This window comes from Aethalodelphis obliquidens, unplaced genomic scaffold, assembly GCF_003676395.1.
Source record: "Aethalodelphis obliquidens isolate GAN/ISIS:26980383/991018 unplaced genomic scaffold, ASM367639v1 scaffold9, whole genome shotgun sequence".
NCBI classification, from domain to species: Eukaryota; Metazoa; Chordata; class Mammalia; order Artiodactyla; family Delphinidae; genus Aethalodelphis; species Aethalodelphis obliquidens.
In genome coordinates this window covers 17,640,673-17,667,849 of record NW_020837953.1, presented here as the reverse complement: position 1 = coordinate 17,667,849, position 27,177 = coordinate 17,640,673, and the positions used below count along the sequence as shown (strand labels likewise).

Here is a 27,177-nt window from a genome sequence, read left to right as displayed (position 1 = left end):
GCAAGACGCCCTGAAAATGCATGCCTGCCCTTCTCTGCCGGCCCACCCTTGCCTTTTAAAGGGCCCCCACTCAATCATGACACAGCACAGAGATGAGCAAATTATTTTTCTGGAATAAAACCTCTAATGCTTTCTGAGTATCTAAGGGCTGGCTTTTTAAAATCTTTTGTAAGACTCTGGAGGTGATACATGCAGATGGTAGCCAGCCCCTGTGAACGCTGGAAAAGAATTTTACCCTGCTTGCTATCTAGGCAGGACCATTTAGCAGGCCCAGTGCGGAGTTAAGCTCTCTGGCTGTGGATCCAATTGTCTGGGATCAAAGCTGAGCTCCACCACTTAACACCCTTAGGAAGCATCAGTTTCCTCATCTGTAAAATGGGGATAATCACAATGAAACCTGCCTCAAGAGGTGGGGAGCCCATGAGGAGGTGTCAGTACCTTTTCCTCATACCTGTAAATGTTCAGTAACAGTTAGTCATTCCAATGGGGGTTTGCTGGCATTCTATGTAAGACCTCTGCTTGCAGTACTGGGTAATTTCATTCTAACCAAGGTCGATAAAAGTCTGTTATGCTTTAAGAAGGTCCTGAGCTTTGAACTATGTGAACCCTCTTTGGGGTGTTGATACCAGCTTCTGGCCTCACAGGGTTCCTCGGGGCCAAATGGCCTTTGTCAAGCAGTTTGTATAAAAGGGACTTCATCCAAGCCTTGTTGGATTAACTGGGGCTTCCTTTAAATAAGGGCTTGTTTTCAGAAGCTTTCTTTTTCCAACAAGGGAAAAGAACACAATGGATTCCAAGTAATCTACAGTCCTCATCACAGCTTGTCACAAACACCTGGCACATCTTTTCAGCCCAGAGTGCAAACACACACACTCCCTCACTTGCTAACTTCAGGAATACAGCCCCAGCCTGATGTTTCAAAAGCATTTGCTGACAAACTTCCTCTCACTTATAGTTATTTCCTGGAAGAACAGCAAAAACTGTTTTTGAATTGACAATATGGCTTTAGTTGTTGCTGAAGTTAAGTGAAAGTACAATTGTTACCACCTATTTACCTTAAAAAAAAAAACCTGAAAACAATTACTTTTTCTTTTTTTTTTTTTTGCTGATCAACATTTTTCAAGCAAAGACAGGACTTAGGAATTGGGTTCATGTGTTGCTTATTTCAAAAAAAGAAAATTTCTTAATGTTTTTTGGGCAACATTTTAACTTGGTGCTTCAAAAAGCAATTGTGATGAAGAGTAGAGAGAGTTAAAGCACTTATGGAATAGATAGACACCGGCATCTGGGGTTGCACATAACAAAGAAATAAATATTTTTCAAAATATTCTAGGAGCCAAGACACAGGGGCATGCTTTAGGAATGTAATAGGGTGGGAGGTATATTGGAACTACCCATTTCCTTTAAAATCACTGAGGAAAACGAAGCAGCATTCGGCTTCACATACTGACTTTACACAGTTTATCTGTAATAGCTTGACTTAAATCCAAGAAGCAAAGATGGAACTCTCACTCTGTTTATTTTGAAAAATAATTGCATGGACACCCTCTCCTTGCGTTTCCCTGAGACACAACAATATTGAAATCAGAGCAATTAATAACTCTACAACGGCCTCTAAGTGTTCAAGGGAAAGAAAGAGTTAATTGATCCAGACGTCATTGTCTTATTTTAAGAAACTGTCACGGCCACCCCAAGCTTCAGCGACCACCACCCTGACCAGTCGGCAGCCACCAACATCGAGGCAAGACCCTCCACCAGCAGCAAGATTCCAACTCGCTGAAGGCTCAGAAAATTGTTAGCATTTTTTAGCAATAAAGTATTTTTTAATTAAGGTATATACATTGTGTTTTCTAGACATAATGCTATTGCACACTTGATAGACTACAGTATAGTTTAAACCTAACTTTTATATGCACTGGGAAACCAAAAATTTCATGTGACTCGCTTTACTGCATTATTCGCTTTATTGTGGTCTGGAACTGAACCCACAGTATCTCTGAGGGATGCCTGTAATATGCTTATAAAAGAGGCCTGAGAGAGCTCCCTTGCCCTTCGGCCCTATGAGGACCTGAGACCTGGAACGGGGTCCTCACCAAACCATGCTGGCACCCTGATCTTGGACTTCTACCCTCCAAAACTGTGAGAAATAAGTGTTTGTTGTTTATAAATCACCCAGTCGTTTGTTATGGCAGCCCAAAGGGACCGCGACAGACCGCATCTCCAAAAGCAGCAGCCCCAAAGCTACAGATTAGCTATGAAAAATACACAACCATTTTCAGTATCAGTTGATACCACCGAGGAAACACAGACCTCTTTAGCTCCACAGCCCCACAGTGGAGCACGGGGCTGCCCCCATGAGTCTTGGACAGTTCCAAAATCACGTGTCCTTTTTCAGTTGTTATGCGCAAATGATAACGAATTTCATTACCTTTCCTTTTCAGGTCCAACAGCAGGCTTCTTACTAGCAACATTCGAACTGAAGGTGACTAAAATCTGGCATTTGGAAAGTAAAATGGCTTGAAGACTGCTAAAAATCTCTGCTTCAGAGTTACACTAGGAGGCCTGGCTGCCCTGAACCCCTGGCGACCTGGCAAAACTCCTGTATGTGCCAAGAGCTGGAATTCCCGCTATTTGCAGGAAGGCGGCTTTCAGAGCAGTGAATTAGCAGCCTTGTGTGGAGTTAGTCATGCTGCTAGTCTTACTTTTTTAAAAAATAAATTACCTTTAGCTCTATCGTTATCAGCTTTGTTTTGGATTGGAGGTTTGACCTCCCAATGTGTAGAACTGCGTATCTGCATTAACGTTATTCTTGGTCTGTAACTTTCCAACGACTGAGACTTTAAGAAATGCATTATGGTTTAAGTATTCCTATTGCCGTAGCCAGATGTATACACAACCCACGCAAAATTAGTTGGTGTGGTGATAGTTCATTTGTGACATGCTGTTTGTAAACAGATGCTACTTAAGTTACTTGCAACATAATCTCAACGCATGTAAAAATATACTTTTACACTTATAGGACATGGTTTTATAATATAAACCCTTATATACAAACTCTGCAAGATGTGCACTGTGCTTATCTACAGATCATTACTACTGAGTTTTGTTTCCCGGTTGAAAGTGGGGAGGCCAGATGGACCTGTAGTCTTTGTCATGCTATAGTGTCACAGAGCAAACACCTGTGCTGGTACCTGTCATTTTCCAGATCAGATGCTGCCCAAGTGCTCTATGTATACACACAAAATGACGTTAGGCCCACCAGGTTTTCCCAGAACCAAGCGGGAAGTTCTGACTACAACCCTGCCAGACAAAGTGCCGCAGCATTTCCCAGCTGCTTCCTCTCGCCAGAGTCAAAGGTCTTGGCACCAAGATGAGCAGAAGACTAAGAAGGCATCCACCACCCCCACTCCCACCCGAGTCTTGTCCACAGAAAGCTCTTCCCAGGCTCACACCTAGGAACGGGGTGTCCGGGGGGCCTGCAGCGTGGGCCTGGGGGTCTTCCTGATCTGTTTTTCAAACTACACCCAGAGTCACGTCTCTCCTGAGACTTTTCAGGGATTTTCAGAGGAGCCGCAGGGCTAAAGCAGCTCAGCTAGGCTGCAGGGGCCCAGCTTCCCCCAGACAGTGAATTAGAGCCTGGTGAGTCCAAAAGCGAGTCCAGCTTTCACCCGGGAACAGGCTCTGGGAAGACGTCCCAGCCGCAAAGGGAGGGTTTGGACTCCCAAACCAGTCCCCTAACCTGGCACCAGGTCTCACCCCACCGCAACCACTCCATTCAAGGGCAGAGGAGTCACAGATTTCACCAGCAATCCTGGCCGTTGGAGGGCTCTAACACGTCTCCCTCTGCTCCCTGCCAGGACAGACCCCCCCACCGCCACCCCACCTTGGCAGGCATTCTGTGCCTGCGGGTCAGGCTCTGCTCTGGGAACTGCCAGTGGAGAGGTGGCACCAGGGCAGGGAGAGATGAGGGGCACAGCAGATCCACAGGGCTTCGAAGCCTTTGTCAAGGGGCTGGGACTGCTCCCAGGCTGTTGTCAGCCCTCAAGAGTACGGGAGCTCCCTGGGTGGGGCTTCTGCTGCGCCAGTGCCCAAGGGTAATGACATCAGGCAGACAGTGTGCTGAAGCCTCTGTTCCTGTCTTAAACCAAGGGACTCACTCCCTGTGCATTCTGGGTCTGCTTAGCATGAGTCCTCAAGGAGCAGCGAAGTCAGACGTTCAGGTCCCAGCCTCACCATGACCTCAGAGAGCCTTCAAGCCCTGCAGGCCTCAGTTTTCCCGTCTGTGAAATGAGAGAGTTACACAAGGTTGAATCAAAGGGTTTTAGCCCTGAGTGTGTTCTTTTGTTCCTTTGTGTACATCCCAGATCCTTGTGCTCCATACATGAACGGCTCTCGAGGACACCCATGTAACCACGTCCTGGGACGCATACTTGAGGAGTCGTGTGTTTGTGCTGGGGGAGGGACACCCCAGAGCAATGTCCTCCCCCATCCCCTCTCAATAGGAGGAAGCCAGTGGCTTCCTCCCTTTCCTGCCTCCTGCCTCCCGCGTGCTGGCAAGGCTGAGGACCACGCGGAGAAGAGGGGAGGGGAAACAGTCCCACAGTCCCCAGGTCTGTCCTTATCACAACCCTCCCCCACCTCAAGTGACCCCAGTCCAGGACCTTCCAGGCCACACCCATCCCGAGCCTTGCAGGGGCCAGACTAGGGGGCCCAGAGGCCCAGAAGCAGGATAAGTCCTCCCCAGCCCTCTCCCCGGCCCGCCTCCCACCCAAGCTAACTCATTTCCTCTTCCTCCCCAACACCAACACACACTGACAGCACAGGCTGAACAGCCGGACCCAGAGTGACTGACCGTGGGCCCCGCTTGTCCCGGCTGGCCTGGTCAGCCTCTGAATTATGGTCTGGCTGGGGCCCCCTTTGCTGCTCCCCATCTTCTTCCTGGCTTCTCATGTTGGTAAGTCTGCCCTGAACCTCCCCCCACCCAACCCCCAAAGCCCTGACTCCCCCCGAGAAAACCCTATCATCACTGCCATCACTTTCCTCTGCACGCTGATCCGCTAGAAAGTGGGATCGGGGCCTGGAAAACCCAGGCAGGCACTAGGGATTGGGGGAGGGGAGCAGCCACTGACCGTGTTGGGTGTGCACATCAGCGGGGAGCAGCAGGGCCTCTGGGCCCGTGAAGCTTTCAGTGGGTACTCATACGGTCAGTGTGTGGGACTCACGCAATCATGCATTTATCAAGCACCAACAATATTCCAGGAGCCGTGCTAAGTGACAGGCCATTAGCCGCTAGATCTGTACAACAGATTAAATGGTGCGGACCTCCTATGGCTGTTACTGGGTTTAAAGGAGGTAATTGTCACAGAGCACTTGGTAAGAGCTTCTGAATAAGCGGCAGCCGATTCCTTCAGTGTGGTGCCCAAAGAGGATTAGAACGCAAAGGCCGCCTAGAGTGGTTCGTGGTCTAGTGGGGGACACGGGACACCAGGTGAGCGCTGAACAGATAGACGCAGAGGAGCACCGAGGAGTCAGCTTACTCTGCTTCAGGGTAGGAGATGAAAAGGGATTTGGAAATACCGCACTAAGAGGGGTGGGCTTCATTCCAGGCAGCCCGAACAATAGATGCAAGTCTCAGAGGCGGGGGAGTGCAGAGGAGAGAGGGCTCCTGGAGGGGACGCAGCAGGAGGGGCAGTGTGAGCAGCAGAGGGCTCAAGAGCGAGCACTGTATCCTGAGGGCAATAGGGAGCCATGGAAGGTTGTAGACCAGACAGTCACAAGGTCTTAGAGGGATCACTTTGGAGGATGAGTTGAGGAAGGAGGAGTGTGGCTGTCAGGATGGTCCAGGGGAGTAAGGATGAGGGTTACCAAGGGCGGGCTTGGGAAGGGGGATGAAGCCAAGAGGCTTTGAGGAAATAGAATTTTGTGACTGATGGGGGCAGCCAGAGTAGTGCTCCGAGGTGTAGACTTTTAGAGTCAGACAACCAGGGTCTGCCAGTTACTCATCGTATGACCTTGTGCAAGTTATTTCTCTGAGCCTTAACTTGCCAGCTATAAAATTGGGGTGATAACACCCACCTCCCAGGAGAGTTGGGATGATAAAATGAGAGAACATAAGTAAAGTACCTGGCATATCACTGACCTCCAATAAACATTAATTACTATGACAGCAGGAGTATGAGGTGACTCCAAAGCTTGTATCTCAGGCGGGTTTTGCCGTCTGCTGAGGCAGGGGACCCAGAGAGGAGCAGGTTTGGGAAGAGCTGATGGAAAGCAGGCCCGAGCTGAGAGGCCATCCAGGGGTTATTGACTCAGAAGTGGTAGTGAAAGCCCAGGGAGGGGATGAGCTTACTAGAGGAAGAGTCGAGAATAATTATCATGACCTCTGTGGCTGGAAAGACAGCAACTTCTGGAGGGTGTGAGGACCCAAAGGAAAACAGGTGCTCGGCACAAGATAGACAGTCAGCTTCGTTTACTCGTGAAGTACATTTACTCATGTACTTCATTACTCACATTGATAAGTGAAGTAGCACTTAAACCAACTAACCACCTGGCAGTGAACAGGCAGGGACAGAGTAGGAGGGGCTCGGGAAGGTTTGGGCCCCGGGGCTGAGGAGGCTGGCAGGGCTCAGCCAGGCCTGGACTCCAGCTCTCCTTGGTCCCTCCTGGTTCCTGCCTCACACTGTGTGCCCCAGCCTTTCATTCCACACCTTTACTCAGGCTGTGCCCTCTGCCTAGAATGCCCTTCCTACCACTGACCTCTCCCTGTCCTCATTCTGAACCCTCACCGTACCCTGCTCAGCTTTAAGACCCTCAAGCTGTATCTCCCGGGAGGCACCTGTTCATCCTCTGCCTCCCCCATGCTGAGTTAGGCATCCCTTCTCTGTGCTCCCCACACAGTGCCCTGCATTTGACGGGTAGGTCCATGTCTGTCTCCTCATGGGGCCCACAGCCCTTTGGAAGGCAAAGACCAAGGCCCACCTGCTGTCTGTGTGTTTCAGCCCCAACTCTGCCCTAGGGTCTGCCCTCCCTGCTTCTGGCCTTTTGCTGGGCCCAGAGCTCTCTTCCTTTCTGCCCCATAACCACCTGGCTGCAGAACCCAGCCTCTCCCACCTTCAATCCCAGCACAACAAACAGGTCCAGATTTCTGGAGTGATGGGGAGGGGTCCCTCCAAGACACTTCTGATCTCTCAGCGGGGTTGGGGGGGAGGGGGCGGGGGAGGGCAGGGAGAGCGGCTCCCCTTTGCAGAGCAGCTGTAGAGACAGGTCAGGAAAGGGGACTGCCGGGAATAGAGGAAATGGAGAGGGGGCGCATAGATCATTCTTTCTTTCCGAAGGCTGAGCTGTAAAGGGAAGCCATCTGGCAGGAGAAGGGAGGGGATGGGGAAGCCAGAGAAGGGGCTTTGTTTTTGTTTTTGTTCTTTTAGGATGAAGAGACTTGAAGGAAAGGGGCCAGTGCACCGGGAAGGGGACTGGGACAGGAAGGGACGGGGGTGGACGTGCCTGATAAAGTTCAGTGCCTGGTGGGCGGGCGGGGAGGGGGGGGAGAGGAGGGGAGGAGAGGGGAGAGGCTGGGAGGAGAGGGGCAAGAGGGGGAGGGCGGGGCAGGGGTGAGGGCGGGGCCCTGCCAGATACGGAGCCCGGTATCCCGGTCCAGGCGCTGCGGTGGACCTGACGCTGCTGGCCGACCTGCGCCTGACCGAGCCCCAGCGCTTCTTCCTGACCTGCGTGTCCGGGGAGGCGGGGGCGGGCAGGGGCTCGGACGCCTGGGGGTCCCCGCTGCTGCTGGAAAAGGACGACCGCATTGTGCGCACGCCCCGGCCCTGGCAGCCCCTGCACCTGACCCGCAATGGCTCGCGCCAGGTAACGCTGCGCGGCTTCTCGCAGCCCTCGGACCTGGTGGGCGTCTTCTCCTGCGTGGGCGGCGCGGGGGCGCGGCGCACGCGCGTCCTCTACGTGCACAACAGCCCAGGAGGTGAGTCTGGCCGCCGGCGGGGAGGAGGGGCAGGAGGGGCTGCCCTTGACCCCTGACCCCGCCCTCCATCCGCCTCGCAGCCCACCTGCTCCCGGACAAGGTCACACACACGGTGAATAAGGGCGACACGGCAGTACTTTCCGCGTGGGTGCGCAAGGAGAAGCAGACAGATGTGATCTGGAAGAGCAACGGTGAGAGGGACATCTGAACTGGGTGGGCAGGTAAACCCATAGCTCTGGCACCCCAACACCTCCATGGCCCTCAGTATTCCCAGTTTTGGCCCCTGACACAGCACCTGTTACCCCAACTGGCCAACCTCCGGGGCGCCCCCTCTCTCCTGCACCAGGTCCATGGGAAGCACCTGCATCCAACTCATCTCTAGCTGTGAGATGTCCTCCTACTGTGCCCAGAGGACCAGCAGCCTCGTGGTCAGCTACCTCCTTCCCTGCCACCCCCAAATTAGCGCTATGTTAACCCCTCACGTTGGACTCTCCTCTGAGAGTTAGCAGGTGCTATCACATTAGCCAGTCTGGCAGGGAGCAGCAGTCCCCATGCTAAGAAGCAAACGGGTAACAAAGTCCCAGAACAGGCAAGGGAGGTTTGGCCTCTTCCAGAGATTTGTCAAGACACGTGCAGGGGCCTGGGCAGGCCTGGGGATCTCAGCCCAGGCCTGCCCCCATCCTGGCCCTATCAGGCCCTCTGGCCACCCCATAGAAGGAAGCAGTTTTCCTGTGTGGCCCCACAGATTCCTGCCTCAGCTCTCACACCCACAGCCCTTTGGCTGACTCATGTGTCCCTGGGCTCCTGAGGGAGGAGGACCCTTCTCTTGGGCCAAGGGGTTTGCCTCCAGAGCTCCAGGCCCCCTGAACTGATGAGAGATGTGGAGAGTCAGGTAGACCTGAGTTCCCTAGAATCTCTGTTCCGTCCTGAGCAAAGAGGCAAGAAGGGGTGGGGCAGGGACAAGGACCCTGATATTAGGGTCCACACGTCCTGGAGGGAGAGGCTCCTGGGAACTAGCTGCACGAAGAAGAGGGGAAGAACTTTCCAGGAGGAGGATTGATAAGAGCAAAGGCAGGAAGCTGTGAGATACCACAGTGTTTCTAGAAGAGATAGAAGCAATTCAGGAATTCAGGAATGTTAGGAGTCAGGCAGGATGTGGAGAGGTATGGGCTACACGGTGGCCAAACTGGTGAAAATGATTTGCTAAGCAGTTGGATGTTGTCTTGAGGGCAGTGGAGAACCATGGAAGAGCTTAAGCCGGGGAGCTACTGTGGAATCTATTGGAGAAAAATCTCACTGGCTGCTGAGTGAAGGACGGACAGGAAAGGGGGAGACTGGAGGCAGAGAGACTGCTTGGAAGGCTGTGGGAGGCTGGGAGCAGGGTGGTGGCAGTGCACGTGGAGAAGAGTGGGCAGCTTTAGGAGACGAGGGGGAGATTGAACCGGACTTGGTGATTTACTGAGTGGTTCGTGGACCACGGAGAAGCGGATGCTTCCCAGCTTTCTGCCTTGGGTCCAGACGCTCGCTGGTGCCTTCCCCCAGGTCTGCTCCCTCTGCCTGGCGCACGTTGATGTGACTCAGGCCGAGGTGGGCAGAGGGAGGGAACACCAGCTCTTGTGTGATGGTGAGGCCCCTGACCCGTTTATGCCTCCAGGATCCTACTTCTACACCCTGGACTGGCACGAGGCCCAGGAGGGGCGGTTTTTGCTGCAGCTCCCAAACGTGCAGCCGTCGTCAAGCGGCATCTACAGTGCCACCCACCTGGAAGCCAGCCCACTGGGCAGCGCCTTCTTTCGACTCATCGTGCGGGGTCAGGAGCAGAGGGCAGAGGTGGTGGGTGGTGTGGGAGGCTGGGAGCCCTGTGGTACTTCCCGTGGACCCCCTGCATCCTCCGGTCCCCCAGGGCTGCCCCAGTCCTCAGCAGCAGTGGTCCAGTGGGTGAGGGTCAGCTGCTGAAAGCACATTCCTGCAGGTTGTGAGGCAGGGCACTGGGGACAGGACTGTACCAAGGAATGCCCGGGCTGCCTGCATGGAGGTGTCTGCCACGACCAGGATGGCGAGTGTGTGTGCCCCCCTGGATTCACTGGGACCCGCTGTGAGCAAGGTAAGGAGGAGGGGGCCACTAGGACCTGGGCAGGAGAGGATGCCTGGCTGGGGGAAGACTCTCAAACCATGGGCATGGACCTTGGAGGGTGAACATGCCAAGTAGGTCTTGAACCCTGGGGCCCAGCAGAGGCTCCTACACCCACATGCCCTCTTTCTAGCCTGCAGAGAGGGCCGTTTTGGGCAGAGCTGCCAGGAACAGTGCCCAGGCACGTCAGGCTGCCGAGGCCTCACCTTCTGCCTCCCGGACCCCTATGGCTGTTCTTGTGGATCGGGCTGGAGAGGAAGCCAGTGCCAGGAAGGTACGGACTAACCCACCCTCCGTGCTCCCTGACCCAGGCAGTCGGCTACAAGCCCGGCCCCAGCCCTTCACTCTGGCCCCGACTTGCACACCAAGACCTCCACGGTCCCCGCTCACTTGGCCAGTGCCCTCTCTACCCAGCCAGTCATTACCCAGGCCCCAGCCGGCCCTCGTTGCCCCCTGACCTGTGCCCCTCTAACCACACCCCCTCTGTTCCCAGCCTGTGCCCCAGGTCATTTTGGGGCTGACTGCCACCTCCAGTGCCAGTGTCAGAACGGCGGCACTTGTGACCGCTTCAGCGGCTGCGTCTGCCCCTCCGGGTGGCATGGGGTGCACTGTGAGAAGTCAGGTACGAGCTCGGGGGGCTCTGAGGTCCCTCGGAACAGGTCAGCCTTCACCAGACGCATCTCCCTGGCTCAAAGCCCTGCCCTCAGGGAGCTCATGGTCTGGAAGTTCTCACCGCCAGCCCACATCATCCGTACAGGGATGGGCAGCCCCCCAGAGTGGGTGGGAGCCCAGAGAAGGCCCCGACCAGCCCGAGAGAGTCAGGGAGGGCTTCTGGGAAGAGGTGCGATCTGAGATGGAATATGAAGGACGAGAGAGAGCAGGGCAACGGCCAGGGGATTGAGGACTCAGGCTCAGTTACCAGGACAGTGGTGTGAGGGGAGGCTCCGGGAGTGATCAGAAGAGGTCAAATCTTGGGGCCTTCGAATGACAGGCTATAGGATTTGCACTTAATATGAGAGGCCAGCAGCGAATTGTTGAAGAGGCATGGGGCTCTCAGGTTTGTGTTTGAGAGAGGACAGTGGCTGCTGGGTGGGGAGGGGAAGCAGGAGAGCCTGGAAGACCTGTTGCAGGGCCCAGAAACGATGGAGGCCTGAACCAGCGTTCCGGCTGTGAGGCTGAGAAGGGGTCTGGTCTCCGTGTGGGAAGGTATGAGGAGGCAGAGGGTGCAGGAGGTAGACTCAGGGGCAGTCAGAGGTGGGCGTGAGGGCCCTGGAGGAGTTGCACGGGACTTTGCTGGCTTTCAGGCCCGGGTGACTGGGCTGCTGGCGGTACCTCCGCTAAGATGCAGGACTCCGGGGGAGGGGCGCTATGGCAGTCACGTATCTGCCCTTGCAGGGCCTCCAGGATGCGTGTCCCCTCTCTCCCTAGACCGGATCCCCCAGATCCTGGACATGGTTTCAGAACTGGAGTTCAACTTAGAAACGACACCCCGGATCAACTGTGCCGCCGCGGGGAACCCCTTCCCAGTCCGGGGCAGCGTGGAGCTCCGCAAGCCGGACGGCACGGTCCTCCTGGTCAGCCCCGTGACCCCAGCCCAGGGCCCCTGCCCCTCCAGACCCCTGACCCCTCGGGGCTTTCTGCAGGCTCTGCCCAACGGCCTGACCACAGCTCAAATGGGGTCAGGCTGATTGTTGAGGGACCAGCACCCAGGCTCTGTCCCCTCATCAGCCTGGACGAGCACACTTGTATCTGCCACATGGCACACATTCTCTGTGGTCTGTCCCTTCCCCGTCTCTCTCAGTCCACCAAGGCCATTGTGGAGCCAGATAGGACCACAGCCGAGTTCGAGGTGCCCCGCTTGGCTCTTGGGGACAGTGGGCTCTGGGAGTGCCGCGTGTCCACGTCTGGTGGCCAAGACAGCCGACGCTTCAGGGTCAACGTCAAAGGTCAGTGATGTCCTAGCTGATGCTGCTCAGACTGGGCATCGTAGCAGGAAGGGCAAGGGCATCTAAGGTCACAGCCCAGCATCAGGCAGAGAAGAGGGCTTGTCTTCAACCTGAGGCCTGGGCAGGGCATTGTCCAGGCTGGAGCACAGCTCAGTCCCATCTGGAAAGGGCATCCCATGCCCCAGAAATGGTTCACCCTGCAGCCTTGCCCAGGGTGATGCTTCCCCTCTCTACCTCCCCCAAACCCCGCCCCGCAGACACGGTGCCTTTCACTCCACCTCTGGGATGCTGCGTCCCCCCACCCGCCAACCCGAGTCACACCACAGGGCACTCATTGCTAGGACGGGGGGTGCCTGGGGCTGTGGAGCTCAGAGGGTGACCTGCTTCATTTCCAAAGGTGCTTCCTGGTGAGTAAGGAGGTAACTGCCATTGCCCAGGATCGCTCAGAGCAGAGCACCCACACCCCGGTATAGGTGTCCCTCACCTTCTCCAGCACCACAAGCCTCAGACGTTCACAGCCCCTGCCGCGCCTTGACTTCTCTTTCCCTGTGCTCCTGACCCCGCCCTCCCCTGACATAAGCCCAAATCTCTTGCTCATCTTCCTCTTTCTCACGGTCACACTCTGCTTCCCATTCTCTCTCCACTACTCTGTCACCCACCCCGGTGCCCCACCTCCAGCCTTTCTCTTCTCGCTCTCCCCAGGCTTTGGGCCCAGACAGCTTGGCTTTGAATCTTCACTACAAACTCTAGCTCCATCATCTAAGCAAGTTACTTATGTCCTCATAGCTTGTTTCTCTCTCTGTGAAATGAGGATATCAGCGCTCCCTTGATAGGGTTGCTGTAAAGATTAAATTAGATGATGGTTTTAAGCATTTAGCACAGTGCCTGACGCAGGGTATGTGCTCAATGTATGTTGACATTTATTCTTATTATTAGTTAAAATGTCAACTATTCCTAAGATTTCAAATGTTCCCTAGCAACTCCCAGATATGATCTGCAGCCTGGACCCCTCTCCTGGGCCCCAGACCCAATTGGCAGGACCTCTGTGTAGTGGAGGTCTGATTCTGAAGTCAGCATGGAAGTTACCTGGTGCCTGACTCGAGGGCCCACTTTCTATCCAGCCACCGCCACATCTAACCTCACCTGTGAGCCACAGGCCCAGGGGCTCCACAGGATCCAAACTGGACCTTTCTCTCCCCCCAGACCAGCACTTCCTCCTGACATACTTCTTCCTGCCTGACCCCACTGTTCCCTCCCACCCCCTCAGCCACACCCCTGCACCTTCCTTGACCCTCCCCCATCCATCCATCCATCCATCCATCCATTCTTAGAAAATCCGTCTGGAAAATGTTTGAAAGAGGCAAGGGAACCAGTGAAGGCCTTAATGCAATAATCCGGAGAGAAAAGCTAAGGCAGAAAGGGCAGTGGCCGTGGGGTAAGGAAACTAAGCAGGAGCACAAAAGCTCTTTGGAGTAGGATGGGCTGATTTTAGGTGGCCTGGTCAGATAGACCCTGTTCAAACCCTGGCTCCATGTCTTTAAGCAAGTTGTTCCATGTCTCTGAGCCTCAGTTTCTTCATTCATGACATAGGGGTGATGAGCCCTGCCTGAAGGCCCTTGTCAGGATTAGAGACCGTGCACATGAGGCATCCGGGTAGAGCAGGTGCTTCATCACCTGCTACCCTTTTTTTTTCCTAAATTAAGAGAGTGATGGATGATGGGGGGAGGGGCAGAGAGAAGGGTGACACTGCCTTGGGTTTCAGCCCCCTCCGTCTGCACCCACCTTGCATGGGCAGAGTGCCCTCCCCCAAACCCCTGTCCAGCCATGCCATTCCCTCACTTCACATCTTTTGGGACATCCTCATGTCCTTATTGCCGAGTCCCTGCACCCTGAGCTGTCCTCCCCGGGCCCTGGACACTCTGGTCATCTGTTGAACTTGGTCTCTCCCCAGCCCAGGGGGTCCCCCGATCTAAACCGAAAGCCAGAGTTGACTTTGATGCCCAGAAGACAGAGTCTGCTCCTATTTCCAACGACTGGGGGTGCTGTCTGGGCCATGCCTTACCCCAAGTCTCCTGGCAGTGCCCCCGGTGCCCCTGACTGCCCCTCGGCTCCTGGCCAAGCAGAGCCGTCAGCTCGTGGTCTCCCCGCTGGTCTCCTTCTCCGGGGACGGGCCCATCGCCTCTGTACGGCTGCACTACCGGCCCCAGGACAGCACCATGGCCTGGTCCACCATCGTGGGTGAGCGGGGAGAGAACAGGGGGTGGAGGTGGGGGTGTCTGGGGAAGGATGGGATGTCAGGCAGTGATGAGGGGAAAGGGGGGATGGAAGGAGGGAGAAGTCTGTGGAGAAGAGAGGGACTGAAGGGAGAGTGGTGGCTTCTGGAAGGGGTTGGGACTGAATAGTGTGTGCTGCACACCCTGCCCCCAGTGGACCCCAGTGAGAACGTGACGTTAATGAACCTGAGGCCGAAGACAGGATACAGTGTCCGCGTGCAGCTGAGCCGGCCAGGGGAGGGGGGGGGGGGGGCCTGGGGGCCTCCCACCCTCATGACCACAGACTGTCCTGGTGAGAGGCCAAGAGTTATCCCTTTCCGCCCCCCAGGGGTTACTGTCCTATACACTCAGGGTTGTCATAGCTTGTCCATCCTGGGGGTCCCTGCCTTTCCCACTGGAGGTTGTCCCCTGGGGATCACTATCCCGTCTGGCCCCAGGGACCCACTGGACAGTTCTGACCCCCGACCTCTGGCCCCAGAGCCCTTGTTGCAGCCGTGGCTGGAGGGCTGGCATGTGGAGGGCCCCGACCGGTTGCGAGTGAGCTGGTCCTTACCCTCGGTGCCGGGGCCACTGGTGGGCGATGGTTTCCTGCTGCGCCTGTGGGACGGGGCCCGGGGACAGGAGCGGCGGGAGAACGTCTCGTCCCCCCAGGCCCGCACCACCCTCCTGACCGGACTCACACCTGGCACCCACTACCAGCTGGACGTGCGGCTCTACCACTGTACCCTCCTGGGCCCAGCCTCACCCGCTGCTCGTGTGCTTCTGCCCCCCAGCGGTACGCTGGGGAGGGAGTGATGGGCTCAAGACGAGGGAGGACATGGGATGCAGGGAACACAGGAGACCCAGAAGGACGTGGGAGGTTATAGGAGCCTGGATGGACATGCAGAGAGCATTGCACGTGAAAACATGGGCATAGGGAGGACCCGGGATGTGAGGCAGACACAAGCATGGGGAGGACATGACACAGGGAAGGATACAGGATACCAGGAGGACATGGGACTTGGTGGGACCACAGGGTGTGGAGGGACATGGGGAGGACCTACGACACTGGGAGGGTCTGGGCCACCAGGAAGAGAATGTATGTAAGGAGAACATACATGTTCTCCTTACATGTAAGGAGAACCAGGGGCAGCAGAAGCTCAGGGGTAAAGGAAGCCGCAGGGAGAGGGATTCAGCCCAGGAAGGAAGGAGGAGGTTGGCAGGGTGCCTCCCGTTCCGGGTTCGCGGAGCCGGGGACACAGCTAGCGTGGATCTGTCTGACCCCACAGCCACACAGCCCGGTCCCATCTGAGCCCTGCCTTCTCACCCCGTGTCCACAGGGCCCCCAGCCCCCCGACACCTCCACGCCCAGGCCCTTTCAGACTCCGAGATCCAGCTGGTGTGGCAGCGCCCAGAGGCTCCAGCTGGGCCTATATCCAAGTACATTGTGGAGGTGCAGGTGGCTGAGGGCTCAGGAGACCCGCTGTGGATGGACGTGGACAGGCCCGAGGAGACGAGCACCGTCGTCCGCGGCCTCAACGCCAGCACGCGCTACCTCTTCCGTGTGCGGGCCAGCGTCCAGGGCCCCGGTGACTGGAGCGACATGGTAGAAGAGTCTACCCTAAGCAACGGTAAGAGGGCGGGGCCCAAGAGGACTCCTGGGCCACAGGGTCAGTCTCAATGCTCTCTCCTTCCAAGCGATCCCCTGCCTTGGAGCTAGGGCATCCTAGGCCCCCTCCCAACAAATGACACAAGCCCTGGCACTGGGGACCCTGACCCTTCCCTTCCTATGTCCTAGTGCTGGAAAAATCATGTCATTCCAGACCCATTGGTCCTAGGCCTGATACACCTGCTCCCTCCCTGGAACTGGGATCTCTGACCTCTCCCTCTGTGTGACCCCATGGTGGCCTCTGGGTTCCCTGACCCAGGCGTCCCTATGATCTGCCCCTCTTATTGGATCCAGGGCTGCAGAGCGAGGGCCCGGTCCAAGAGGTCCAGGCAGCTGAAGAGGGTCTGGATCAACAGCTGGTCCTCGCTGTGGTGGGCTCTGTGTCTGCCACCTGCCTCACCATCCTGGCTGCTCTCTTAACCCTGGCGTGCATCCGCAGAAGCTGCCTGCATCGCAGACGCACCTTCACCTACCAGTCGGGATCGGTCAGTCACCTGTACCCTTCTCAGGGCACATGTGTGCAGACCCTGTGTATATATGTTCCTACCTATACACACATTAGTGTTTGTACACTGCAAGTGTGTGTGTGTGTGTGTGTGCACGCACACATGGATGTTTGTGTCATAGGTATAAGACTACACTCAACAACATGCAAGGGTACGATACTTATCAATAATTTTCTCTATTTCTCTAGAAGTGAACTCAACTCACAGCCCATTTATATTCGTGGTGACATGTTTAATATCCCCAGTTCAGAATCACTCGGTTATGTCCCTGTTGCACCACGGTCAATTAAGGATTCTCCCCCTTCTCACGAGGGGTGATGGAAGCCTGGGAAGCCTGGTGATAATGTAGGGAACGCCTGGGCTCTGTGCCGGCCTCTGTCTGGGCAGGCCGTCCCACATTTGGGAACCACCCTGCACCTGCACGCATCTGTGACTCATGGCCTCAGCCCTTCCGTAGCCTCCTTCCTGCCAGCAGGGCACTCGTCCCGACCTCCATCCTTGCACATCCCAGGGCCTCCTTGGGGAGACGTAAGAACTCCAGGGGGCTTCCCTGTGCCCTGCAGAAGGCAGCGTATTCTGTGGCCCTCAGACCCATTGCTGCAGGCCCTCCTACAGCTGTTGAGCTGGGCCTGCAGCCTCACCTGTCATTCCTGGAGACAGGAAGCACAGGCCTCCCCTCTTGGCTTCCCTGTAAACCTGGCTGAGTTTTCTGTCCTGTCTATGCCCCTCCAGCCAGCAGGCCCACACCGAGGGGCTGGGGGTGGGGGTGGGGTGCGGGCTTCTCTTCAGGGACCAGGCATCACCTCATCTTGTCACCTCCTCCCACCTCTCTCTCCTCTGGGATCTTCCCCACTGTTGTCACTTATGATCTGAACTCTGACCTTGGTCCCCTGTGCCTGAGCTCTTGATATTTAAAAGCTTTGGCATTTCAGAAAAACAAAAACAAAAAACTTCTCTCTCAAGGGCTGATCCTTGTGACACAAAGCCTAGTGTCCGAGGCTATTGTCTCTGCCATGCCTTTAGAAAACTCCCTTCAGAGACTCAATCGGCCTCTTTGTTCCAGGCTGCATTGGCCTCCTTCTGAGGTCAGTGTGTGCAGAAAGCGGCCCTGGCTGTGGCAGGAGAGGGTCACGGGTACGAATGTGGAGGGAAGGAGTAGGAAAGCAGCCTTAAATGGGTACAGCGCCCTGACATATATCAAGATGTACCCCTGCTACATGCACCTGCGTGCGCGTATGCGTGCGTGTATACATGAGCGCGTGTGCCGGGCGTGAGTGCACGTGTGCGTCCCTGTGAGTACCCCCATCTGTATGTGCCTGTGTCCCTGATACGTGTGTCCCTCTGCTTGTGCTCCTGCTTGAGCATATGTCCACGTGTAGTTCTCATGGATGCCCTGCATACGGGCCACCACAAGAACATGCGTGTGCATGCTGGTGTGTGCCTTCAGCTGTCCATGTTTTGTGTGAATCCACGTGACCTGTGTCCTCAGCCCTCGCCCCTCACGCTGGGCTGCAGCTCACGTAGGGACCGCACCCACCACCAGGTCTGTCTTAACCCTTCTTTTGGCTCTCATATTGGCAGCGCCCATGGTCCTGTTTAGCGGTTTCCTCTTCCTACCAGCCCTGCGCAGGTGGCCCAGCTCCTACTTGGTTGTGGGGAGTGGATGTTCCTCTTTTTTATGCTCTTTCTATCCTCAGGTCCCAGGGTGATTTGAGAGCTATGGGCGGCCACCAAGTGGGTGGACAGGGGTAATCTCTGCTTCCACTGCTGTGGAGAAGAAAACCCATCCACTGGCTTCCAGCAGCTCAGGGCTTAGCATGGAGTAGGTGCACAGTAAATGTACCCTAGCGCACTGCCCAGGGCTGGAATCCCCTCCAGAGCTTCCTTGGTGACAAAAAAAAAAAAAACAAAAAAAAACTGGTTGTGGGATCAGCACAATAAGGGGAAGCTCATAACTCCCCATCACAGTTCATTCCAATTCCTTTCAGTTTTAAATGTTAGGAGTATCATCCTGCCATCGACTCACGGCGTGGCTTCTAGCAACTTTACCCAGTCCTTGTTCCTCCAGAGCCCCACACACCTGATCCCCAGGTGGCGGCCTCTGCATTTCTCTCCTTGGACATCTGTCCACTCAACAGCCCACCTGTGTCTCCATCTCATATGATTCTGTCTCGGTATGTGTCCTGTGTCTGACTGTGCTTGGCTGGCCACCAGGGTGCCCTCTGTCTGAGTCTCTGTCCGTTTGTCTAACCACTCTTTGTCTGCCTATCTGTGCATCTTGCTGCCCCTGTCTCTTGTGTGGACTTTCTGCCCACTTGTCCCATCCTATGAAGGGTGAGGAGACCATCCTGCAGTTCAGCTCGGGCACCTTGACACTGACCCGGAGGCCAAAACCACAGCCCGAGCCCCTGAATTACCCAGTGCTGGAATGGGAGGACATCACCTTTGAGGATCTCATTGGGGAAGGGAACTTCGGCCAGGTCATCCGGGCCATGATCAAGAAGGACGGACTCAAGATGAACGCAGCCATCAAGATGCTGAAAGGTCCGCTGCGAGTGACTCCCGCCCAAGCCCTGACCCTCTCCTTTGTCCCACAATCCCAGGCCCCACCTGGCTTCCACCAGCAACTGACACCAGCCCTCACCAGCCCATACCCTTTATCCAGGGTTATTTTCGGCAAAAGTGATATTGGATTCTTTACACAGAGTATGCCTCTGAAAATGACCATCGTGACTTCGCGGGAGAACTGGAAGTTCTGTGCAAATTGGGGCATCACCCCAACATCATCAACCTCTTGGGGGCCTGTGAGAACCGAGGTGAGCCCCCAACTCATCACCTACCCCTTCTTCCAAACCCCCATTATCAGCCGTCACCTTCGCATCTGTAGCTTGTGGGAAGCTTCGGGACACCAAAACATCACTATTGGTTCTCCTTTGTGCACCAGGTTCCCTGTCTAGTACCATGGGGTGCCTGCTACCACCCCAGGTTGCCTGAGTATAAACCACCACCCTGTATTCCTCACCTCCCAGGTTACTTGTATATCGCCATTGAATATGCCCCCTATGGGAACCTGCTCGATTTCCTGAGGAAGAGCCGGGTCCTGGAAACTGACCCAGCTTTTGCCCGAGAACATGGAACGGCCTCCACCCTCAGCTCCCGGCAGCTGCTGCGTTTTGCCAGTGATGCTGCCAATGGCATGCAGTACCTGAGTGAGAAGCAGGTGTGTGTGAGTGTGTGTTGGGGGAGGGGAGGGGAGACCATGGAGCGGACTTCAGGTGATTAAATCAGCAGGCTCTAATTGATGTGGGATTGAGGAATAAAGAGGGACGTGGCCCCATCCTGTCCTGGATGAGTGGGTGGGAACACAGGGCGAGAAGCAGGTCTGAAAAAGGTGTTGCGTTTGAAGCATCCGGGGGACATCATGGTGGAGGTGTTGGCTTAGCGGTTGTAGAAGCCAGCCTAAAACTCAGGAGGGAGGCCTGGGCCAGGGACGGCAGTCTGGGAGCTGTTACTTCACAGTTGGTGACACTGGTGGCCAGGGAGTGGGCAAGACTCACCAGGAGAGGCTGGAGGGTAGAACAGACAGGGGAGGCCCGAGCCCAAGTTCGAGGACACCCCGCTTCAATGAAAGGAGAGAGGGGACAGTTGAGACTGAGGGGAGGCATTTTGAAGTTACTAAAGTTTTGAGTATCTTTGAAAGCAGAGGGGAAGGGGCCAAGATAGAGGGAGGGGTGATGGAGAGAGGTCTCTGAGGAAGGTGGAGGGCCCAGTGGGGAGGATCTGGAACTCAAGGGAGAGGTCACTTTGGGCAAGAGAAGGGCCTTTCCACGCTCATCAGTGGGGTGGGGGTCGGGGAGAGGTCAGGAAAGACGGGGTCAGGGAGCATGCAAAGAGGGGAAGGTGCGGTGTGGTCACTGGGGAAAAGCCCACCTTCGTCCCAGGAGAGGGATACAGCCTGAACTTGGCCGTGGCCCAGGTCACTAGAAGGAAGGGATGACAGCCAGCACTGTGATTCTTCTCAGGCAGGAGTTTCTGATCCAGGATGAGGCCTGGGTTGGGGGGCAGAAGAGTAAGGGGCTACTAAAGGCATGGAGGGGCCCACGAAGGCAGCCACGGGGCCAGACCCCTCGCTGGCCCCAGAGTCTGGGGCTCACTCATCCCCCATCTTTCCTGACTTCTGACCGTGCCTGCAGTTCATCCACAGGGACCTGGCTGCCCGAAACGTGCTAGTCGGAGAGAACCTGGCCTCCAAGATTGCGGACTTCGGCCTTTCTCGGGGGGAGGAGGTTTACGTGAAGAAGACGATGGTAAGTCTCACTGGGTCCCCCTCTCAGGCAGGGCCTGGCCCTGCCTCCCAGAACCTGCTAAACAGCCCCTTTCTCGTCACCTGACCCCTCAAACCCACTCTCTCCCAGGGGCGTCTCCCCGTGCGCTGGATGGCCATTGAGTCTCTGAACTACAGTGTCTATACTACCAAGAGCGATGTGTGAGTGTGGGGGGGAGGGGTGGGAGGGTTTGGTCCCCTGAGGATGCTTGTAGGTGTAACCTGGACGCATCTCAGAGATGTCTCAGGTAGTCCAAGGCATGACTTGGCCATCCCTACGGCGTGTTCCAGGTGTGACACAGGTGTGACAGATGTGTCTCAGGTATACCTTGGCCATGCCCGGCATCTTAGTGGGAAGGCGTGGGGCTAGCTGGAAGGAAGTTTCAACTTGGAAGGTGTGTCAGGAGTAGGATTGGAGTAGGGGTGGTTGAGAGCTATATTTGACTAAGAGACTGGAGGATGCCTTGGAGAGGCTTGGGGACGCTGGTGGATAACGCCTGGGTGAATGGAGAGACCACTCAAAGAATGTTCTCACCTTCCTCTCTGAAGGGGAGGTCACACCCACCCGAGGACCTAACTAGAGCATGACCCCCAAGACGCCCTCACTGCGCTCGCTCCTCCAAACAGCCATCCTGGCACACCCCTGCCCTTCTCTCCAGGGAGCCTGGCCTACCCAGCGCTCCAGCCCTGGCTCTGCCCCTTGCCCCAAGCCCTTTGGCCTGGCCTGCCCGGCTCACTGTCCACCACACCACCACCCCTCTGATCACTACTCGCCTACTTCCCGCTTCTGCCCCAAGACCCCTGAGATTCCCTCCCCCCACTAAAACTTCCACCCTGGCCTCAGCCACCTCTAACCTGCACAGCTGTTGTTACAATATAAGAGGCAGTTAAGAGCAAGGGCTTTGGAGCGAGACTGCCAGGGTTTGAATCCCAGCTCTGCCACTTACCAGCTGTGTGGCCTTGGGCGAGCTAGCTAAGCTCTCAGTGCCTCTGTGCCTCCATCTGTAAAATGGGGATAATAATTGTACCTATACCATAAGGTTGGTGTGAGGGTTAGATGAATTAGCATACATACTAAATGATCAGTGCCTTGCCTACGGTAAGTGCACAGTAAAAACGTTAGCTATGATTACATTAAGCCTGGGAGGCTGTGAAGGAGTTTCAGTTGCAGAGACAACAGCTGGCCAGGGCCAGACCCTTGCAAAGTAGATGCACACAGGGGCTGGGAGGGGCTGCACACCTGGGGTAGGTTGACACTAAGCTGCTGGGCCCCTGGGGCCTAGAAGGTAACTAAGTACATCCTCCTCGTTTCAGTTGGTCCTTTGGGGTCCTCCTCTGGGAGATCGTGAGCCTTGGTGAGTTCCTGACCCCTGTTCCCGAGATGGTCCCCACCTTCTCCCAACCCCCCCCCCAACCCTCCCTCCTGGGCCCTGGGCTGAGAGAGCGTTGCCCCTCCCGCAGGGGGCACCCCGTACTGCGGCATGACATGTGCCGAGCTCTATGAGAAGCTGCCGCAGGGCTACCGCATGGAGCAGCCTCGCAACTGTGATGATGAAGTGTGAGTCCCCTCAGCCTTGAGCCCCGGGAACCCCGTCACCCCAGCAGGCCCTGACCCTCACCTCAGCGATCCCCCACCTGCAGGTACGAGCTGATGCGGCAGTGCTGGCGGGACCGTCCGTACGAGCGACCCCCCTTTGCCCAGATCGCGCTGCAGCTGGGCCGAATGCTGGAAGCCAGGAAGGTGAGGAGACTGGGGGGGATGGGGGCTGGTCTCGCCGAGCTCGCGGGGATGCCCTCTCAGAGGAGCTAGAGAGCAGCAGCCTCTGTGTCCCTGTCCCCGCCACTAGCTGCACCACAGCTAGGCCGGGCCCTGGGATGCAGCCCCCCTTTCCAGTTCTCACTGGGTTGGACACTAGGCCCTTCTAAACTCTTCCAAGGCCACTGATTAGCCTCAGCAGCAAGTCGTTGTCCCAGGTCCCAGGTCCCAGACTCCCTGCCTGTCCTCTGCTGGGGCCATCAGCCCACTCTCATCTGGGACACCTCACCTGGCACAGAGCCAGAGTGGAATCATGAATGGTCAGCTCACCAAATGGACGGAGGATGAGTGAATGACCCAGTAACTGAATGAATGAATGAATAGAATTAGTGGATGGATGATACAATCATCATTCAAATAAACATGTAATTAAATAACTGTATCTAGTAACCATATCAATAAATGAATTATCACATAAATATAAGTGAAGAAATGCATCAAAATGAGTAATGTGAAGAGTTCGTCATATGAACTAATTAATGACTAAGTAGTTAAAGGAATTATAAAACTATCTTAAGAATGAAGGAATAATCAAATAACCAGAAAAATGGGTAAATCGTCAAAAATAGCCTTATAAACAGATGAAGAAGTAAACGAATGGATGAATGCATTAGCAATCAATTCATCGGATAAGGGCATGAAAAAACTCCTATCGAACAATTGTGTCAAGGGTCTCTCACGTGAGCCCCCAGCTGTGGTCTGATGACCTTGCTGCTCTGGGCTGGTGAGGACCACCCTTGGCCATGGGGTCATCTTGAGTCTCCGAAACAAATCCGTGTCACTTCAAATACCCCAACCACATGGAAGTCAAGGACCTCCAGGGCAGGCAGGCCCCCATCCCTGGCCCCCACTAAAGCTTGCTCTGCCCCCCAGGCCTACGTGAACATGTCGCTGTTTGAGAACTTCACGTACGCGGGCATCGACGCTACAGCTGAGGAGGCCTGAGCTGCCATCCGGCCAGAACGTGGCTCTGCTGGCCAGAGCAACCTCAGCTCTTCAACCTGTGACTTCTGATCCTTGTCGCCTGAGCTGCCTCAAGGAATTGTTTTTTAACTTAAGGAAGAGAAAAGGGGATCCGGGGATGGGGTGGGCTTAGCGGGGGGGCGGTCCTCATCCTTTGCAGTTGCTCCCAGTGCCTCCTGAATTACTGACGGCTACCCTCACGTCCTTCGTTCTAGTTCAGCTGCTCCACGTTTGTGCTCTTCTGTTCCCTGCCCTCAAACCCCTGCTTCAGCCCCTCCACTCAAGCCAGCACTCACACCACTAACATGCCCTGTTCAGCTGCGCCCCACTCCCAGCCTTGTAATCAGGAAAAATAAATGCTGTGAGAAGCTCCATCCGATGTCTACCATTTACTGCTGGTCAATCCCAGGGAAAAGTTAAGCCAAAGAGGGAGAAACTGGACTTTCCAGGAAAAGAAATGCTATCCCTGGTTACACTGTCATTATTCCAAGCCCTCTACGGGGGTTGCCTCTGCATGATGGGATATATTCTTGAAGACCCATTTCATACATACACTGCCCCCACATCTCCGTCACAATGAGAAGTCCAGTTCTCCCCTGGTCTCTTCCCGGCTTTCCAGCCTCTATCACCAATGCGTCTCCCTAGGTAGCTGCCAGCCTAGGATTCTCTGCTCTGTCCAAACAGTCCCCTCCCAGGATCGGCTCTAGGCCAGCCTCAGCTCAAACTGTCACCTCAGCACCGGACAGATTCTGGCCTGTCTTGAGCTCCCATTTTCCTTATGTCTCTAGGCAGCCTTCCCTGGCTTGGTACTGCCCGGCTTGTGGGCCCCAAAGGAAGAAAGCAGAGGTCACTTCCAACTTCAGCCAGCCACGGTAGGATTCCTTTGCCTTCCTCAGAGTCTCTAAGTGTGTGGGGAGGTGATCCCTGTACTGAAAGCTAGTCCCAAATCATTACCCCATGCTGTGTGGCCTTCAGGTTTGCCCATCCTTTTGATTTGTCACTGCTGGCCTCAGCTTTCTCTCCCACTGGTCCTTAAGAAACAAGACTTGTCTTGCTTCTCACATTTTTTCAGCGAATCAGATAAAATTGAAGAAGACATAAAGATAGGATGGTATTGTGGTTAAGAGCACGGATACTGGAATCACACAGACCCATGTCCAAGTCCCTGCTATGTCACTTACTATCTGTGTGACCTTGGTCAACTCACTTAACGTCTCTGAGCTTCAGTTTTCTCTTCTGAAAAATGAAGTTAGTAACAGCTACCTCACTGCTGTTAGCACTAAATAAGATTACACAGGGACGTTTTTCACAACTATGACCTTGGACATAGTGTTCAGCAAGTGTCAGCTGATATCATTATACACAAATGCAGTAAGTTGGGGAAGGGGGTGATTATCAGAACCTATATTCCAAAAAGACTTGAGTGGTTAGAGAGTGGAGCTGAATTTAAGAAGAAGAAATTAACTGGAGTAAGGGGGAGGCTATGCATGCCAGGGGAGATGGGATTCTCTAGAATGAAATTCCATTTTAGCTCTACTGCAGGGATATTTCCAGGTCTTGGATGTGGGGATTAAAAAGTTATCTCTGGTAGGGACCAATATATAAACAAAGATGCCCCTGTGGGGTGACAGGTATGTAAACCAACAATAAAATATAGTGGTGTATGCTATAAGAGAGGGAGACGGGACCTGTGGGATACGTAGAAAGGAGATGCAGTCGGGAAGGCTTTTCTAGAGAAGGTAACATTTTAATATGGGCCATGAAGAAGAAGCAGGAGCTTAACAGAAGAAAACACCTGGCAGAGGAAACAGCACCTGTGACATGTGCTATGTTCAGGAGCTGCAAAGAATTCCCTGTGTCTGGAACAAAGGGAGAACATAGCTCCATGAGGGTAATGACCGCAGAGAGGTGACAGGGGCCAGCCCATACTGAACCTTAGAGGCAATATTAAGGATATGGGTCTTTATCCTAAGGGCAAAGGGCAGCCATAGAAGAGCTGGATGCAGGGGTGTGTCATGAGCAGATTTGCATTTTTGAAAAGATCACTGGTTACTTTGTGGAAGATGGATTATAGAGGAACAAAGTGACATGCCTATAAATTAGATACCTTAAACAAAATGGACAAATTCCTAGAAAGACAGGAACTACCAAAATTGACTCAAGAAAAAATAGGCAATCTAAATATATTTATGACAAGTAAAAAGATTAAATTAGTAATCAAAAAACGACCTACAAAGAAAAGCCCATGGCCAGATGGCTTTGCTGGTGAATTCCACCAAACATTTAAAGAATAAATACAAAATTTTCACAAACTCTTCAAAACTAGAAGAGGAACGAATAGCTCCCAATTCATTCTGTAAGACCAGTATTACCCTGATACACAGAGCAGACAAAAGATCACAAGAAAACAAAACAACAGATCAATATCTCTTATGAATATGGACACAAAAATTCTCAAGAAAATACTACAGAATCCAGCAACATATAAAAAGCAAACAGAATCCAGCAACATATAAAAAGGATTGCATAACATAACCAAGTGGGATTTATCCCAGGAGTGCCAAGGTTGGTTAAACATCCAAAAACCGATTAATACGTCAACGTATCAATAGAATGAAAAACAAAAATTACATGATCATCTCAATAGGCACAGAAAAAGCATTGGACAAAATCCAACACACTTTCATGTTTAAAAAAAACAACAACTAAAACTAAGAATAGAAGGAGACTTCATCAACCTGATACAGGGCATTTACAAAAATCCACATCATACTTAATAGGGAAAGACTGAATGCTTTTTCCCTAAGAACAGGAAGGAATAAGACAAAGATATCTGTCTCCCCACTTCTATTCAACACTGTACTGGAGGTTCTAGCCAGGGCAGATGGGCAAGAAAAATAAACAAACAGCACCCAGACTGGAAAGGAAGAAGTAAAACCGTCTCTATTTGCAGATAACATGATTGTGTATCCAGGAAATCCTAAGGAATCCACTAAAAAACTATTAGAACTGATAAATGAGTTCAGCAAGTTTGCAGGACACAAGATTTATATACAAAAAGCAGTTTTCTTTTATATACTTGCAATGAACAATCTGAAAATGAAAATAAGAAAATTCCATTTACAATAGCACTAAAAATAATAAAATACTTAGGAATATGTTTGGCATGCAAAACTTATACTCTGAAAACTACAAAACATCATTGAAAGAAATTAAAGCACATCTAAATAAATGGAAAAACATCTCATGTTCATGAATTGGAAGACTTAGTATTGTTAAGATAATAATACTTCCCAAACTGATCTACAGATTCAATGCAATCCTGTCAGAATACTAACTGGCTTCTTAGTAGAAATTGACAAGCTGATTCTAAAATCCATATGGAATTGCATGAGACCCAAATCAGCCAAAACAATCATGAAAAAGAAGAACAAATTTGGAGGACTGACACTTCCTAATGCGAAACTTATTATAAAGCAATAAAAATCAAGATAGTGTGGTGCTGGCATAAGGATAGACAGATAGATCAATAGAATGGAACTGAGAGTCTAGAAAGAAACCCATGCGTCTATGATCAACTAATTTTAAACAAAGGTGC

The 27,177-nt window shown here is 53.8% G+C and overlaps 1 protein-coding gene across 2 annotated transcripts; it reads left to right on the top strand.

Annotated features, from left to right (window-relative positions):
- The first annotated feature begins 4,729 nt into the window (after nucleotides 1-4,729).
- Nucleotides 4,730-23,954, top strand: TIE1 (tyrosine kinase with immunoglobulin like and EGF like domains 1). 2 transcript variants are annotated; one of them, XM_027108858.1, is made up of 23 exons: nucleotides 4,730-4,954; nucleotides 7,655-7,972; nucleotides 8,053-8,163; nucleotides 9,627-9,782; nucleotides 9,945-10,076; nucleotides 10,237-10,377; nucleotides 10,597-10,725; nucleotides 11,532-11,677; nucleotides 11,905-12,049; nucleotides 14,129-14,287; nucleotides 14,477-14,614; nucleotides 14,801-15,097; nucleotides 15,642-15,932; nucleotides 16,265-16,455; nucleotides 18,810-19,020; nucleotides 19,182-19,292; nucleotides 19,506-19,696; nucleotides 20,670-20,783; nucleotides 20,892-20,962; nucleotides 22,115-22,155; nucleotides 22,262-22,358; nucleotides 22,442-22,541; nucleotides 23,490-23,954. In XM_027108858.1, exons 1-23 carry the CDS (start codon nucleotides 4,897-4,899, stop codon nucleotides 23,559-23,561), a joined length of 3,420 nt encoding a protein of 1,139 aa, XP_026964659.1. In that variant the 5' UTR covers nucleotides 4,730-4,896; the 3' UTR covers nucleotides 23,562-23,954. The 2 variants fall into 2 exon arrangements, with proteins under 2 accessions (XP_026964659.1, XP_026964658.1); XM_027108857.1 differs by having other exon boundaries at nucleotides 4,793-4,954; nucleotides 14,477-15,097; nucleotides 23,490-23,953.
- The last annotated feature ends 3,223 nt before the right edge of the window (nucleotides 23,955-27,177 follow it).

Coding starts and splice junctions, on each gene's coding strand:
- TIE1 (XM_027108857.1), top strand. CDS start 4,897: ATGGTCTGGCTGGGGCCCCCTTTGCTGCTCCCCATCTTCTTCCTGGCT. Junction 19,021..19,181: donor AGCCATCAAGATGCTGAAAG/GTCCGCTGCGAG, acceptor TTCTTTACACAG/AGTATGCCTCTGAAAATGAC. Junction 19,293..19,505: donor GGGGGCCTGTGAGAACCGAG/GTGAGCCCCCAA, acceptor CTCACCTCCCAG/GTTACTTGTATATCGCCATT.